The following is a 15,407-nucleotide window of genomic DNA, read 5'->3' as shown; positions in this document are numbered from 1 at the left end:
ACTATATGTTTAAAAAACAGTTTATGTGTTCTGGTGTTAAAATATTGGCTCATACATATACTTTAAAAAATTATTTTTTGTTTTGCGGATTTTCACTCATCTCAGGAGAGGCTGGTCCTCATTAATCGCAAAACATGAAGGATTACTGTTACTGTTTTTTGGTGCTGTTGAATTTCTATATGGTTACTTAAGGTAACTCCATCTTGGAATATTCTAGACAAATTTCAAAAACAAAGAGAGGTTATTATCAATGCATTATATTGCCTCTAGATTCTTGATGCACTACGCTGTTGTATTTAGCATTTATCTTTAATATTGATTGGGTTTCGTTTATTGACAGCATTTCATGAGGCTGGCATGCAGGACGAGGCGGTGCACGTTCTCGAGCAGCTCACTGAGAACGCTGTTAGTGAGAATCGATTCTCAGACGCTGGCTACTATTACTGGAAGTTGTCGATACAATGTCTCGAACTCGCCGGAGGTATGAAATGTTTGAATTCATTTTTATTAGTTTTATGTAGCATTTTTACAGGATGTGATTTATTGTGACTGCGTGTTGAGCAATCAGCTCATCTGTTTGTAGAAAAAGACGGGCAAGAGAAAAGCGATGAGTTGTTAAAGAAATTCCATGAGTTTCAGTCTAAAGCAGAGCTTTATTACACCTATCATTCAATACAGAGGTACACGGTAGGTAAATCCATAGACATCTATACTAAATCTTAATTTATAATTGCTCTCACCTTTTGGGCTTCTTCAAGTTCATGGCTCTCTGCCAAACAGTTAGCATGAGGAATATAAACCTGTTAGCTTTATAAACATCTAAAAATTTATAGACATCTTTCTGTACCATTTACACCAAAAAATGGAAATTACTAAATAAATTCAATATTAACAGATAAATAAGGAGGTACAGGATTGTGACCTGAACATCTCCACAGAGTGACTGCCTCATTTCAATTTCTGCTTCTAGTAAACTTATGAGAACTTCACTCATCTAGTTAGTCACAGCTGGCTCTACTGGCCATAAACATAGTTTATATAGATATAAACTGTATTATCAGAGGTCAAGGCCATTCAATGCAAATTAGACCATGAGTCAACAAATTAAATTATTAGGTGTTGTATAGTAAATTATGTGTACTGGAAGAGACGCTCATTTTGCATGACACTGTGTTATAATGTGGATTAGCAAGGTGTTAGTGTCTGGTATAAGGTGTAATAGATTCTCAGAAGAAGTAGGAATGTAATGGATGGTCAGGTAGATTGGAGATGCGATTTGAGTATTTTAGACAGCAAATATATAATAGCACAGTTAGCTCATCATTTAGGCACTGATCGTACTTACTGTTCATCTCAAGTAGCATAACACTAAATGGTTGTTTTAGTAGTCAGCTCACAAACTCTCGAAGTATTCAAACTTTGCTGATAGATGGTGTATGATCCGCATGCTTTACAGGATGAGCCATTCACATCGTTGTTGCCTGAGACGCTTTTCAATATGGGTCGCTATCTTCTCCTAAATCTTGGAAAATCCGAGGCACCTGCTGGGATCTCTCGAGTACACATTCTCTATGCGCTCGCTAAACAAGGAAAGAATCTTGGAGCTTTCAAATTTGTTCGCGCAGCCTATGATCAACTGCAGGTAGGAAAGTTCCTGTGGTCAGTTCTCATCGATGCACACTGTAATAGCTTACTGAAATTACCTGTACGGTACCTGTTTTTACCATTCGGGGCTGTTTATTTTTCATAAGAGCAATAACATCTAAATACTAGTATTGGTTTTCTCTGCATGAGGTCATTAAATAATGAGATTTTACGTGTTCATAATTAGTTTCTTATAACTTTTTGGTTAATATTATTCGTGTTATTTTCTAATTAAATCTATTTATTTTGAATTTCAAGTAATTTACTGATGCCACGACGCCTACTCTCAGTCCATGAATATATAACAGTCCTATAGCTGTAAATGTGTATGCTGTATATATACTGCTATACTGCTATATATATGCTGTATAGCTGTATATTGTGTATGCTTCAGCATCATCTCTTATAATATTATCATACTGTTTGGATGATCTAGCCCGCTGACTGAGAATCGCCTCGTGTAAAAAGGGCAAACGATCCCGAGACCGATTTGGACAAGAAATTTTATCGCGCTGTGCCTGGTTGGTTGCCGATTCTAGACCGATTTTTAATTTGAGTAGTCATTGAAATCATTTTTACAGCAAATCACACACGGTCATTTAAAGTGGACGTCTTATTTATTTTAAATTTTGTGAATGTGAGCAATAATTCTGTTGATAGCACCCTTGAAGGGTGCCATCAACAGAATTACTGCTCAGGTTCAATTATTATAAAGCAACCTTATAATAATTGAAGCATCTGCTTCAAGTATTATGCCTTATCTATAATAATTGAAGCAGATGATGTTAGCAAAAGACAGGTTACCTAGCCTTTGTTGGTTCCAGCCTGCATCGCTAAATCAATCAGCCAACGTTTTCTGTGTTTGTCAGGCTCTTCGTATTCCTCCCCAGTTTGAAGACAACGTAGATTTGGGAAGTGTGACTATCAGATGCAAACCTTACCATGACAATGAGGTATGTACACTCTGTACCATGAAATGGTAAACAGCAGTTTCCAATTTTGCATTATGTTTGTCCTAGTTTAGTCACTTGGTCTAGCCTCAGTTTACATGAACGTAACAAGTTTAAGGTACCATACAGAAGTAGTGTAGTGACAGCTGGATGCACCGGTGCTGAAGCGGTTTGCTGGGCCGATAAGCAGATCATTTTTTCAAAGGGCCCTATTATAGTATAGCGATAGTTGTGCGACGTCTTATGTCAAGGTTGTATCTTTAAGAATTCAAGAACAAAACAATTCATGGATGATCAAAAGAAACAACTGCTACTCGCTATGTTGATATTTGTTATGTGCATGACACTAGTAAATCAACAGCTCTTGTTGCTGCTGCATCAAGCTATGGTATAATGTAACAATATAAAAATAAATACATTAAAGTGTTTTAACAGCAAAAGTTTTTGCTTATAAAACAACAGGAAAGCAAGACTTGCACAATTGCGATGTCATTGGTTGCTGAGGCCGTTGATGTGGCACAAAGATGGCACATCACACGGCGTTTCGCTTCCGAACAGCAACACTCAATCAAAACAGAATGAGTGCAACAATTCAGTTTTCATGTTAACATTTCGTACACTATCGCTGTGTGGAGACTTAGTAAATCTAACCATTGAGCGTATGTCGATCTAGCCTTAAAATACAATTCACTCTAGCCTGAGAGAATCAGTCAATTTGGCCTCATGACTTAAAATATGAATCGCCATAATCTAAGAGAATTGCTCACTCTTGCCTTAGAAAATGTGTCTCCTAGCCTTAGAGTATGTGTCCTTTAGTCATAGTTTTGTATCTCTCTAGCCATAGATTGTGTGTAACACTAGGTTTAGAGTATGTTATGCTGTCGCAGGATTTGCTGCCAATGTGCTACAGATGCTCAAATAACAATCCTCTCATGAATCCAGCGGGAAACTTCTGTTCAACGTGTGCGCAACCATTTCTACATTCCTTCCTTTCATTTGGTGAGTTTCTCAACAGGCTATTGCCGGTGCTCGCGTTGAGTATGTTGTGAGTGTTGGTGACGCTTGTCGACGCAGTCTGTGGCAAGGTTTCTTTGTACTATTGTAAGTCATAGGCTAGGCAGCTCTGATTCAATGGGTTAGGGGTCAAGGTAGCGCCTCATGTACTGAATATACGATTTTTTATTAATTTAACATCTTTCAGGATGGTGAATTGTAGTAACAGAAAGTTCATAAACTGGAATATATGGTGGTGGATGCAGTATGTTGGTGTCACAAAATAGAAAATGATGTTTGTCATGCGTGAAAGAATAAATACAAATATTCTGGACGTAGTTCACATAGTATTTTGAAAGCTGTAACACAAATGCAGAAAAGAGCAAGTTCGGTATAAGGCAATGTGTTCAAAGGTATTGTGATGTGATTGGTGGAAGTGTGAAGAGCTGGAATACGTGATCAGGAGTACACAAGTCTTCGTATAGATTTTTGTAAGGGGAATATCCTTCTTATAGCTTTGGTTTTTGTGGCTCTAAAATGTGACCTAATTGATTTAGTATTTATTGGGTTTGTTTTTTGGTGAAGACTGACTTCCTAATTGTAAGTTGGGTTAGCCAGCAAAAGTCTAAGAAATCATAAAATATAAGTTATGAAGCCCTAGCTTTTTTGCTAGTCTGTAGCCTTAGTTCAAATGGAATACACAGAGACTTGCCAGAATTCAAGTCCCTTTTGTTCACTTGAAATTTAGACCAAGGTACTGCTCCTTCAGTTATAGGTTAAAACTAAGACTAGGTATCCTGCTAGACATGACTTTGTCTAAGCACAAAGCGAGTGCTACACATCTTAACAGATAGTGATGAGAATGGGAACATTTTATGATTGGGTGTATGAGATGCATTTTAACAGGGGAGTAGTTTGTGGTGTAAGGCGGTAATCGGTTGTTTTAAAAAACATTGAGTTTGACGTGCATTGCTAGACATTTGTCATCGCGTCGTTGAATTTTGATCTACAGTGGTTTAGATTCCCAAAATGTCAAAAACACATCTAGGTTAGACTGGGGTACACCATAGGCATTCATCTAATTATGTGCATAGGCCAACTAACTTGGAGTTATCCTCTCTAAACTACTTTCAGAGATTTGTGATCAACATGTTAATTACTCTATTGGGGACGCGTGAATGAACCCACTAAAACATTTTAGCATGGACGAAGCAAATTTTTTATTTATCAATTATTCAGTTATCGTAGCCTGAAAACATTAAAATATTTATTAACTGTTTTTGATCTGGCTTTTAAGGGTGCATCACCACAAATGTCCTTATCCACTATTAGCGAATCTTACCCGATTTGGTTATAGCAAATCCACATGTATGGAAATTAAGGAAAGGCAACCATAGTTCTTCTACACAACTTTCATGGTTAAAATTCAAACATCTCATTTATCCCCAAGCCCAGATGTCTATAACGGTTTGCTTTTATCCTTTACTACTATGCTGGTAGTCCCGCACGCCATGAAAGATTATCAGCTGTAATAAGTATCTGCGCAGTTATTCCGCAATACAGCAAGGTGGTAGAGTGCCTGGTTGCTAAACTAAACATGCTCGTTTGATTTCCGTGCAATGCGTTTTTTTCTAACTTTTAAGTATGACTTTGGATCAACAAACCTACATGATTCTTATTATAGAAAAGATTTTTGGCTGCGCCTTTATTTTTAAGCAACACTAGGCCTGTCTGCCAGCTAAATAGTACAGCCAGTGGAGCTGTTAGCATCCATCTGCTCATTTCACTCACCCTAGTAATCTACTTGTAGATGTGCTCCCATTGGTTGAATTCTACCTGGGTGATGACATAAGTGATGAAGAAGCATTACGGCTGCTTGATCAAGAATACATCAAACCGAAGAAATCAAAGGAGTCACAGTGGAAGGTACAGCTCTGTTATAAACATGTCTTTACATTGGTAGCCTATCATGAAAGACTTATCTTGAATATATCCTTCCGCCATCACTTAGGTGTAATCTCTATAGCCTGTTACATTGTGTTCAAGGGTGAAGACCAGGTAATAATTTGGTACTCATCGAGTTATCACTCACAGCGCTATTTTTTAATCTCATCACGAATCAGATTTAATAATGGTCTATGAATAATCCCACAACAACTTTTATTTCTGAACAAGTGTAAAACCCAGTTCACCATGCACGTTTATGCTTTGTTATCCATTATTGTTTATAGTCAAGCCTGTCTACTGGCTTATTCTCTGCTAGATATATCACCTTTGTTCAATTTATTATTTATTTGCTGTCGTGTCAATTTTATCCAATCAGTTTGCACTCATGCTATTTCTATCCAATCAGTTTGCTCTCATGTCCCTTCTATCCAATCAGTTTGCTCTCGTGTCACTTCTATCCAATCAGTTTACTCTCATCTCACTTCTATCCAATCAGTTTACTCTCATCTCACTTCTATCCAACCAGTTTGCTCTCATGTCACTTCTATCCAATCAGTTTGCTCTCGTGTCACTTCTATCCAATCAGTTTACTCTCATCTCACTTCTATCCAACCAGTTTACTCTCATCTCACTTCTATCCAACCAGTTTACTCTCATGTCACTTCTATCCAATCGGTTTGCTCTCATGTCACTTCTATCCAGTAATCTTGATTTCATTTTGAAGCTATCTATTTGGTCTGTTCTCATGTCACATCTATATGATTATCTGATTGTCCAATCAGGTTATTTTAAAATCATAACATTCTAATCAGGTTTTTTTTGGGTCATATTTAGCCAATCAGATAATTTTAATTTTTCGCCTTAAACAATGTGTTTCGTATCATACATTGTCATATATGACGCCTACTGGTAAAGAAAGTTTTATCAATTTTGATGGTTGATAATATTATGAGAGTTGTTCTCTCTTAGTGCTGGTAGGTGACACGGTGAACCATAGTAATTTTTTTTTGCAGGAAAGACAAACAAATGACTATCAGTCTTTGGCTATGGAGGCAGACATGATGGATCTCAGCGGAGAGTTAGCCGATGATGCTTTCACTGCCAAACTAATGGATTACATGGTGAGTCAGTGTGTATGTGCACTGGGGTTTGCTACTATATATCCGTATGCATGTAGCGCGTAAACACTGGAGTTCATTTATATATATATATATATATATATATCTGTATGTTACATCTACATGATGGTGTTTCAGCGCATGTACATTCGGGTTTGCCACTACATTACTGTATGTATACATCTACATGCATTTGTCTCTGTACATGTACACTGGGGTTCTTTACTATGTAGCTGCATGTATACATGCTAGACTGAGACAAATGCATACACTAAGACAATAGCGTCATGCATTTGTATCAGCATATGTACACTGTTGTTTGTTACTATGTACCTGGATGTAAACATCTGCTTGAACCGGAAAACTCGAGAAAAAGTTTTTAAATTTTGAAGACCCGTCAGCATTGTTTTGGCAGTTTTTATCAGAGGAATTCTGATGCTTTTCTAAAGGATTTCATTTCCCTTGTTTTCTATTTCATCAATATTTGCTGACTGGCAGCAAAACAATGTGTTTGCTCGCTGCGTGTTCATCAACTTTCACATGCATCATTTTGTGTAGATAGTTTAACTTAATGACTATCGCTAAAACCTAAACACAGTGTCCCGAGAGCGATTTTCAACGCCGCAAGACTTAACCAAATGATATCTTTACCTTAAAGGTTGACTTGCAACAAAATTCACATTACAGTTATTTGGCATCAAAAGATTCACCATGTCTTACTGTGTTGTGTTGTAAGTGCAAAATATGTGTAAATGTGATTGCAAGCTCTTAAAAGCTAAAAAAAACGAACAGTTAATCAATCGCAGCCACACGAGACCGCCGTAGTTTGGATTCTCTTTCCAAAACAGCTCAAATGGGACGTAGTTGTTACAAGATGGTTTCTGTTTACATTTTTATGCAACCTCACTCGTCGAAATATTTTCACAAATATACTTCACGCATTCAATAAAACTATGTCTATTGTTCTTACGCGTCTGTTTTATCGTCATCGTAATGCTGTCACTTTTAGCAGTGATATCTTATAACTAACCGTAAAAATTCGTTTAACTTTTTAACCTTAGCTCGAAGGAGTTCATATCATTTTCTGATAAACTTGACGAGCCTGTTGGTCACCTTTGATAATCGAAAAATGCTGCAGAATTTGTTTGTGAAGTATTGGGTCACATGATCAGATTACGACTTGACGATTAGATCAAGCCGAAATAAAACTGTAAAGTAGTGAGCATCTATATTTGATACGGGGTCTTCGGTAAAACCCGAAGTGTTTGTCATAAACTAGTGCTACGATAAGTTTTATATTGAGCTTTTTATTGGCCTTTCAATTCTCGTAAGAACAACACGTGACAAGACAATAACCAAATGTAATGACTACGTCAGAGAAATAAACAGATTCCAAGAGCTTGTAATCATATTTCCACATATTTGGCACCTACAACACAGCAGAGTAAGACATGGTGAATCTTTTGATACCAAATAACTGTAATATGAATTTTGTTTCAAGTCAACCTTTAAGTTTAAACGTCTTCAGTTATCACAATTGATTAATTTTGTATGTCAAGGTTTGACAGTATATCAATATTTACAATAATCATATTTTACATTGTTTAAGGTGTACTTTGTTTGCTCTTTCAACTCTCCTCCTGCCAGACCATTATTTTACAACCTCGCTTCTATATTTTTATAATGAGGTAACATGTTATAGTGGAGTGGTTAGATTGAGTGTCATTAGACGTGTTTATCATTATTCACATGACTTGAGCTGAGCAAGTCTGCCGCCTTACTGCTGACATTAGTCAAAGAGCGCAATAAGCTGGTTAGTGCGAGAGTTTATTTAAATTTGTTACTGAGTACAGTGAACCCCTGGGTTGGGGCGTCTTTGTTTTACGGTTTGTTTGCTTTACGATGTGGAACACCATGTTTTTTTCGTCCCCTCATTACGGCATTTTTTTGCCAAACATCAACAAAAATGTTACTCGAATTTCAATGTCTCCCGAAAGTCAGTTTACTGAATACGTCGGAATCGTGACGATGCTGATATGCTATTTGCCTAAACCCCTCCTACAATGCTTGAAAGAGATATAATGCTCGCTCTATCTCTCGCAGTTCGGCATTCTTCGTGTTTTGCGAACGCTTGATACTGCGTGAGTGAAACAAAAATTGGCGAAAAATAAACTCAATTAAAAATATATTGTGTATTTATTTTATTTTATTATATTGCGTTTAATATAATATTTGCTATAAACTTTAATTCGTTATGCGTATATAACTATGTAACTACATATATAGCTTTAATTCGTTAGCCATGGGTCCTAAGATTGATAACAACACTAAAGGAAGAAGAAAGGAAATGATTACCATGGCAACCAAGCTAGAGTCACTGGGTTAATTATAAATTAGCTTTAGTTACTAGGTTTAACACACTATTTTGTTACTAATTTATATATATATATATATATATATATATATAGAGGGTATATAAAACTGTTGTTTTTTTACCAAGGAGCATTTGCATTAGATAATTACTATGAGTTTTCATACCTCTCTATATGAATTTGTTGCCTTACGATGTCAACACCAGAACAAATTCATGTCCTATAGCGGAATTCACTGTATCGAGAAACCTTAATTTTTTATAATGTTTCTGACAGATTGTCAGCAAGCAGTTTTCCATTTCGAGCCTTCACTATGTAAGGATTTTCAGTTTTTTCTCATGACAGACAAACAAACCAGGTCCATTCAGTCAATAACTCTGTGCAAACAATTTTAATTTTACAAGCAGTGAGCAGTGTTTGTACCTTTTCATATAGCCTGGTCTGACCGAGAGCCAGCCAGTCATCGTAGACAGAGACGTTCTTACCAAGATAAATAGGAATGAAGTTATAATACAGAAGTGGCCTGAACCATTGAGATATCGGTACTATAAGTACATTATGCCAGATATCAGCATCACTCTGTGTGAATCCTGCAACCGGGTATGTAGTCCTTATGTATACACTGAACTAGTACACTGTGTTAATCTTGTATTAGTTTTTTAACGAATTCTTTTTTCAACTTATTTCGGTTTTGGAAGATTTGTAGTAGTCACTTGTCCATCTCACAAAGTGGCAGCTGCAGAACATAATGTTGTAACCCAAAAATCGATTTGACCAATCAAACAGGTCAATTTGGTTACATTTAGCTGCAGAAGATTTGGTTCATGTAATAACTTGGAAGAGGATTTGATTAGTTAATTCGCATACTATGTGAATTCTTTAATTGAGGGGTATACTGCAGGTTGTGGGTATGTCTCACAGCGATATACCGCAGGTTGTGGGTATGTCTGTCAGGGATATACCACAGGTTGAGGGTATGTCTCAAAGGGGTATGCTACAGGTTGTGGGTATATTTCTCAGAAATATACTGCAGGTTGTGGGTATTTTCTACAGGAATATACTGCATGTTGTGGGTATTTTAAAAGGATATACTGCAGGTTGTGGGTATGTCACTCAGGGATATACTGCAGGTTATGGGTATGTTTCACAGGGATATACCGTAGGTTGTGGGTATGTCTCTCAGGGATATACCACAAGTTTTGGGTATGTCTCAAAGGGGTATGCTACAGGTTGTGGGTATATTTCTAAGAGATATGCTGCAGGTTGAAGGTGTTTTAAAGGGATACACTGCAGGCTGTGGGTTTGTCACTCAGGGATATATTGCAGGTTGTTGATATCTCTTAGGGATATCCAACTATGTCATGTTAGAATACTTCTGAATTTGTAGATGTTCAATCGCGATGACCACGAACTGCACGTGCTCCAGCATGGCTCTTGCCCTTTCTGTCGCTTCAAGACAGAAGAATAGCCTATTAAAGCTTGTCATATTACAACTCTGACGGAATCATTGGGGCTCATCTACAAGATCTGCCAGCTTTTGTCTGCTGATGACATATTTTTTAGCGTTTCCGTCCGATTCTGGTCTTTTGTAAAATATTTTTTAACCTATTATTTGTTACCGTCCAAATTAAAATCTCATCAAGTTTGTCATTTATATTTTTCAGGCAACATTTTAGAAGCGTCTGAGAATCTTCTAGAGTTATGTTACCATCAATCCTGAAATATACGCAGATGCTCATTGACTTTTAGTGTAAATTCTATTTATTTAGTTTGTTATCAATTTCTGCCTATTCATACTTATTGGCAGTTAGTCATTTCGATTCGTTTCTTACCATCAAACGGCACATTAGTTGGTTGAAACTTTTGGATTGGAGTAATTCTATGTCATTAAGGTTTGAACTATTGGGTCGCCAATAAGGAGTTGGAGTGAGGGAGGTCAACTGTAGGCATCACTGTCTGCTACCAGATGTCTTTTTGTTATGTTTGTTAGTGTAGAAGCGCTCTAGTCCTTTTTATAGGAGGTATTTTACCAACTGACATGTTAGTGGTACGAACCCAACATAACAGTAAAAATATGGCGCAATCATGCCAATGTAAAAATTAGAACAAAGGATGAGTCAACGATGACTATTAAAAGAAAACACTGTCTGACCTAATTGGAACACTTACAAAATATGAGTCCGCGACATTTTCTTATCTTATGTATAGGTTACGTAGGACATTGTTTACCCGCAAAACTAACAGGAAACTGACAAAATACACGTGTTAACATTGGCGTAAAACATGTATGATACAAATGAAAACGTTTGGTCAGGTTAACTTTTGCCCTCTATCAATGGGAAATATGACAGTGTACACATAGAGCCAAGAAGTAACCATTGTGAACCATACATTACCTGCTCCTTGACGTGAATTAGCGCTGCTCAGATAGGAGTACTTGAATGGCTACCAGCACACCTATTTCTCAATCCGCCGGTGAGTCAGATGGTGTATACGTTGTTAGTTATAACTGATTACAAGCTAGTATCGTTCGTGGGTCTAGTTGTAGCAACTAAAATATAGGAACGAAAAATCTGCTTTGCTCTGAAATTGAATTCGGAACCTGCAGCTCTGCAGGCAGGTGAGCTAACCACTGTTCATGCCATATTATCAATTATTATTTCACATACTTAGGTAGCGCATGCAAAAGTACTATCGGTTACTACGACCATGCTTGAAGATCATGACTGTAGAAGAGACCGTGACACATACCGAGTATAAGCACAAAACATATGAACATTGCTCTTACTATAGTAAAGATTTAGACGAGCTTAGGTTGATCAAATTCATTGGGTAGTTATTTTATTATCTGTGGGGGTAATATATGTGTTCTTCTGGTAGCATCGTGAATCTGGCCACCCTTTTCTAAAGTTGGGAGTTGTGAGCTCCCCGTCATAATAGGCTCGATGGATCCGTTGTGCTGTGAGGCTTTCAACCGGCCTTCCTTCGTCTTCTAGTAGTAACAGAACGGACCGCTAGCTTTCTAGGGAGGCGGTGAACCACGGTCAACAATGGTTGGTGGAACAGCATCTTCTGGTTTGTTCCTGGTTGATCGATGGAGGGCAGAGCGCCAACCAGGTGTAACCCGACATGAGCCTCCCTGTCGTTAGGAACAGAGTTGCTCAATGAGTCAGCCTGGTCAAGACGCTCTCCTTCTCTGCAGTTGAGTATCAGGGTCAACATCCATGTTCACTCTCCATATCGGTCAGGTAGCCGAGGGATGTACTAAGGGACACCAAGTGCTCTTTATCTCCGTTTAAAAAATATCTGGTTTGGTAGCTCCTGAAAAAAATAAGAAACTTCCCAAAGCTTACTGATAGATCTTTTGGTCTGCTGCTTGTTCAAAGTCAGTTGATCTCTCGAACTTATCATATGTATTGACTAGCTTTGTTAGTCTAGACTAGCGTTGCCCGGGTATTAAAAGTCAGCTTATAAACAATGACAGTTGTCTGCCACTTGCTATCAGCGTGGCACATTGCCAACGCATAATTTGAATAAGCTTACGGATAAGAGCTACCTCTCTCCGTGGCGTTACACCATGACTGCACAGTGATCAAAAGTGATGGCGTATTTGCTCCCATATACCAATGTATATCGCTCAATGAATTTGTCAAGCTCGTGTGGCTGAATTGGTATGATGTTGGACTGGTGCACCGAAGGGTCCAAGATCAAATCTTCTGCAATACAGATTCTTTATTCCAAGATTGTAGTAGCTATAGCTGGAACTGCACACATACCCACATACACACTTTGAGAAATATATATATATAGATATATATATATCATATATATATGATATATATATATCTAAGTACTGACAGACTATAACATGGAAAACTGCAACCCATCAGTCACTTCAATCTATATATATATGATATATATATATATATATGATATATATATCATATATATATGATATATATATCATATATACATATCATATATATATAGATTGAAGTGACTGATGGGTTGCAGTTTTCCATGTTATAGTCTGTCAGTACTTTGTCTATGTATAGGACCTATTCAACCCAAATGAAACTGCTGGGCTTTTCAATGACCTTCATACTAAAGAAACAACGCAGTTTTCTATATTCCTGAATGTCAAGCATCTAGTAAATTTGTATTTTACTTGTTGTACTCTAGCTTCTGAGTTAGCAGCAATCACTGTATTGTTCACATATATAGCAACACACACCATCTTTTCTTTTGGAACTTGATAAATGCAGAAATCACTATGAGTGCGTTTTATTTCCATTGCATAGATTCACTTTTTTAATTTTACATTCCAGCGCTTTGATGACAGCTTCAACCCATAAATGTTTGTTTGTAGATTTCGAAAAAGATTTTCCTTTCTTTTTTCACAGCTCTCAAAGATTGCCTCATACTATTTTATCTAGCTTACCATTATGAAATCCTGTGGCCATATCAATCTGCTGAGGCTGTAAACCATGTCTCACGGAAAGGCCGAAAAGTGTTCTGACTCCATTTTTACCACAGAAGAAAACGTTTTATCTTCACTCAACATTCAACTGAATCTTTAGAACAGAAGCCTTGTGTTATAGTGTTCCATATTTTCATCAAAATCAGTTTCATTTTAAACACCTATTTATTGCTTTTCTGACTTTGGGCAGAAAAGCAATAACAAGTTCAATTCAGTTTGCATTGCTAATTGCCAGAGGTCTTTCTGATCGATTTGCATTGTCTCTACAAACAGAGATAGCTTTCTTTGAAACTTACAAACAGCATTAGCCAGTATTGGAACATCTCAAAATTCTGGTGACTTTCGCTGTCATGCGGATCTTTGTAACTTCTGACAACCTTGATCATTCTGGTTTGGTACAGTTCAAACCTGCCCCTGACATTTTTATATAATGTGATCAACACTTGTCCCTGACATTCCCGGTCTGGAGTCCATATGTAATATCTCTGCTGTACATCAACTTTTTCTTCTAGGTCATACAACCTTTTACCTTTTAATCTGGTCCTATAGCCAAACAGCACATTAGCACATCTTAACTTGGAGACAAGCCCTCTCTTCTCATCCTTTGGTACATGTTACCTGGTACTCAATTAACCAAATGTGACGAGCAGATTGCTTAACTCCAATCAAGTGTCATGTGGTGTCTATCTCAGTGCAGAATATGTGGGAAATCTGTTTCTTAAATAGGGAGCAGTTACAGGAGTTAGAATTGGTCAGTAGACATATCGTCATTTATTAACTTTTTCCTGCCACACCATTTTGCTCAAGTTGGGTTGGAACAGTAAAATCCTACCCAGCTGCTTTCTACTTCAGATAGTGTTTCAGATTTTTTGGACTTATACCAACCACCATTGTCAGAGGACATTTATTTAATTTTAAGCCTTTAGGAATTTTAGTCAATTTGTTTTTACAGAACAAACTTATAGAAAACATTACTCTTGTTCTTGATTGGGTAAAAAATTGATTGTTCGCATAATACAAGATTTTTCCTCAATGAAGTTTGCAAAGTCCTTATTTTCAGTTAGCGACCTTGCATCAAAATTCCTTGATACATCACTGTGTTTTAGCGGCTCTGAGGAAACTCCTTGGCTATTTTGAAACGGTAAGTGGTGCTGATTCACCATTACACTTACTTCAGAAAAATTTGGTTTCTTTTCACAATCAAAATTGGTAACCAAAACATGTTTAGCAAGTTTCTTTCTGTTGAGGCCTGCTCATCACAGATTGGAATGGCTTCATACCATCTGGTGAAGTGGTCTGCTAGGATTAAAATCTGTGTGTTACCTTCGGTAGTCTCTGGCAAAGGCTCACATAAATCTACCGCTATAACCTGCCATGGTCTTCCAGTCTCCAGCTTGTTTTGGGAATCGGAGTGTCGGTGGCGTGCTGGTTTTGCTTTCTGACAAGCAACACATCCATTCACCCACTTCTTGACATAACTCGTCATGCCATGTCAAAACCAATTTTGGCGGATAATGGCCAGGGTCTTATTAAAACCGAGTTGGGCGGCTTGGTGCGCGGTCTGTGTTACTTTTTCTTGTTTAACACGGGGGCATATCGCCCTTGAAACTCGTCTACCTTGATAAAGCAAATTGACGTGCAAAACACCAGATTCATATAATTTTAGGTGCTTCCATAATTTAACCAGCCTTTCTGCCTGCCATCCTAAGTACCGGTCTGAGGGGGGTTTCTGTTCCCGGACCCATTGATACACATTCCCAATGTGCTCATCCAATTTCTGATCCTTGGCCAACTCGATTTGGCATCCCGCTGGACGAGTGGATTCCGCATCTATGTTTACTGGCTGCACTTGGGATGCTTCGGGGGCAAGGTAGCGTTGGCATTGCTTGCAATCTTAGCCACA

At 37.6% G+C, this 15,407-nt stretch overlaps 1 protein-coding gene across 2 annotated transcripts in view; it reads left to right on the top strand.

Moving 5' to 3' along the window:
• The window catches only part of LOC137391300 (intraflagellar transport protein 122 homolog), a 40,923-nt gene extending 30,195 nt beyond the window's left edge, over window positions 1-10,728 (top strand). For both annotated transcript variants that reach the window (XM_068077730.1, XM_068077729.1), the window contains 9 exons: window positions 341-481; window positions 584-687; window positions 1,457-1,642; window positions 2,514-2,597; window positions 3,482-3,593; window positions 5,398-5,513; window positions 6,548-6,655; window positions 9,460-9,624; window positions 10,412-10,728. In XM_068077730.1, coding sequence (XP_067933831.1) covers window positions 341-481; window positions 584-687; window positions 1,457-1,642; window positions 2,514-2,597; window positions 3,482-3,593; window positions 5,398-5,513; window positions 6,548-6,655; window positions 9,460-9,624; window positions 10,412-10,492 — 1,097 coding nt within the window. In that variant the 3' untranslated portion in view covers window positions 10,493-10,728. The remainder of the gene's footprint in view (window positions 1-340; window positions 482-583; window positions 688-1,456; window positions 1,643-2,513; window positions 2,598-3,481; window positions 3,594-5,397; window positions 5,514-6,547; window positions 6,656-9,459; window positions 9,625-10,411) is intronic.
• The last annotated feature ends 4,679 nt before the right edge of the window (window positions 10,729-15,407 follow it).

Source organism: Watersipora subatra, chromosome 3 (assembly GCF_963576615.1).
Source record: "Watersipora subatra chromosome 3, tzWatSuba1.1, whole genome shotgun sequence".
NCBI classification, from domain to species: Eukaryota; Metazoa; Bryozoa; class Gymnolaemata; order Cheilostomatida; family Watersiporidae; genus Watersipora; species Watersipora subatra.
Note: the sequence above shows the minus strand (reverse complement) of the source record. Positions and strands in the feature narration are given on the sequence as shown.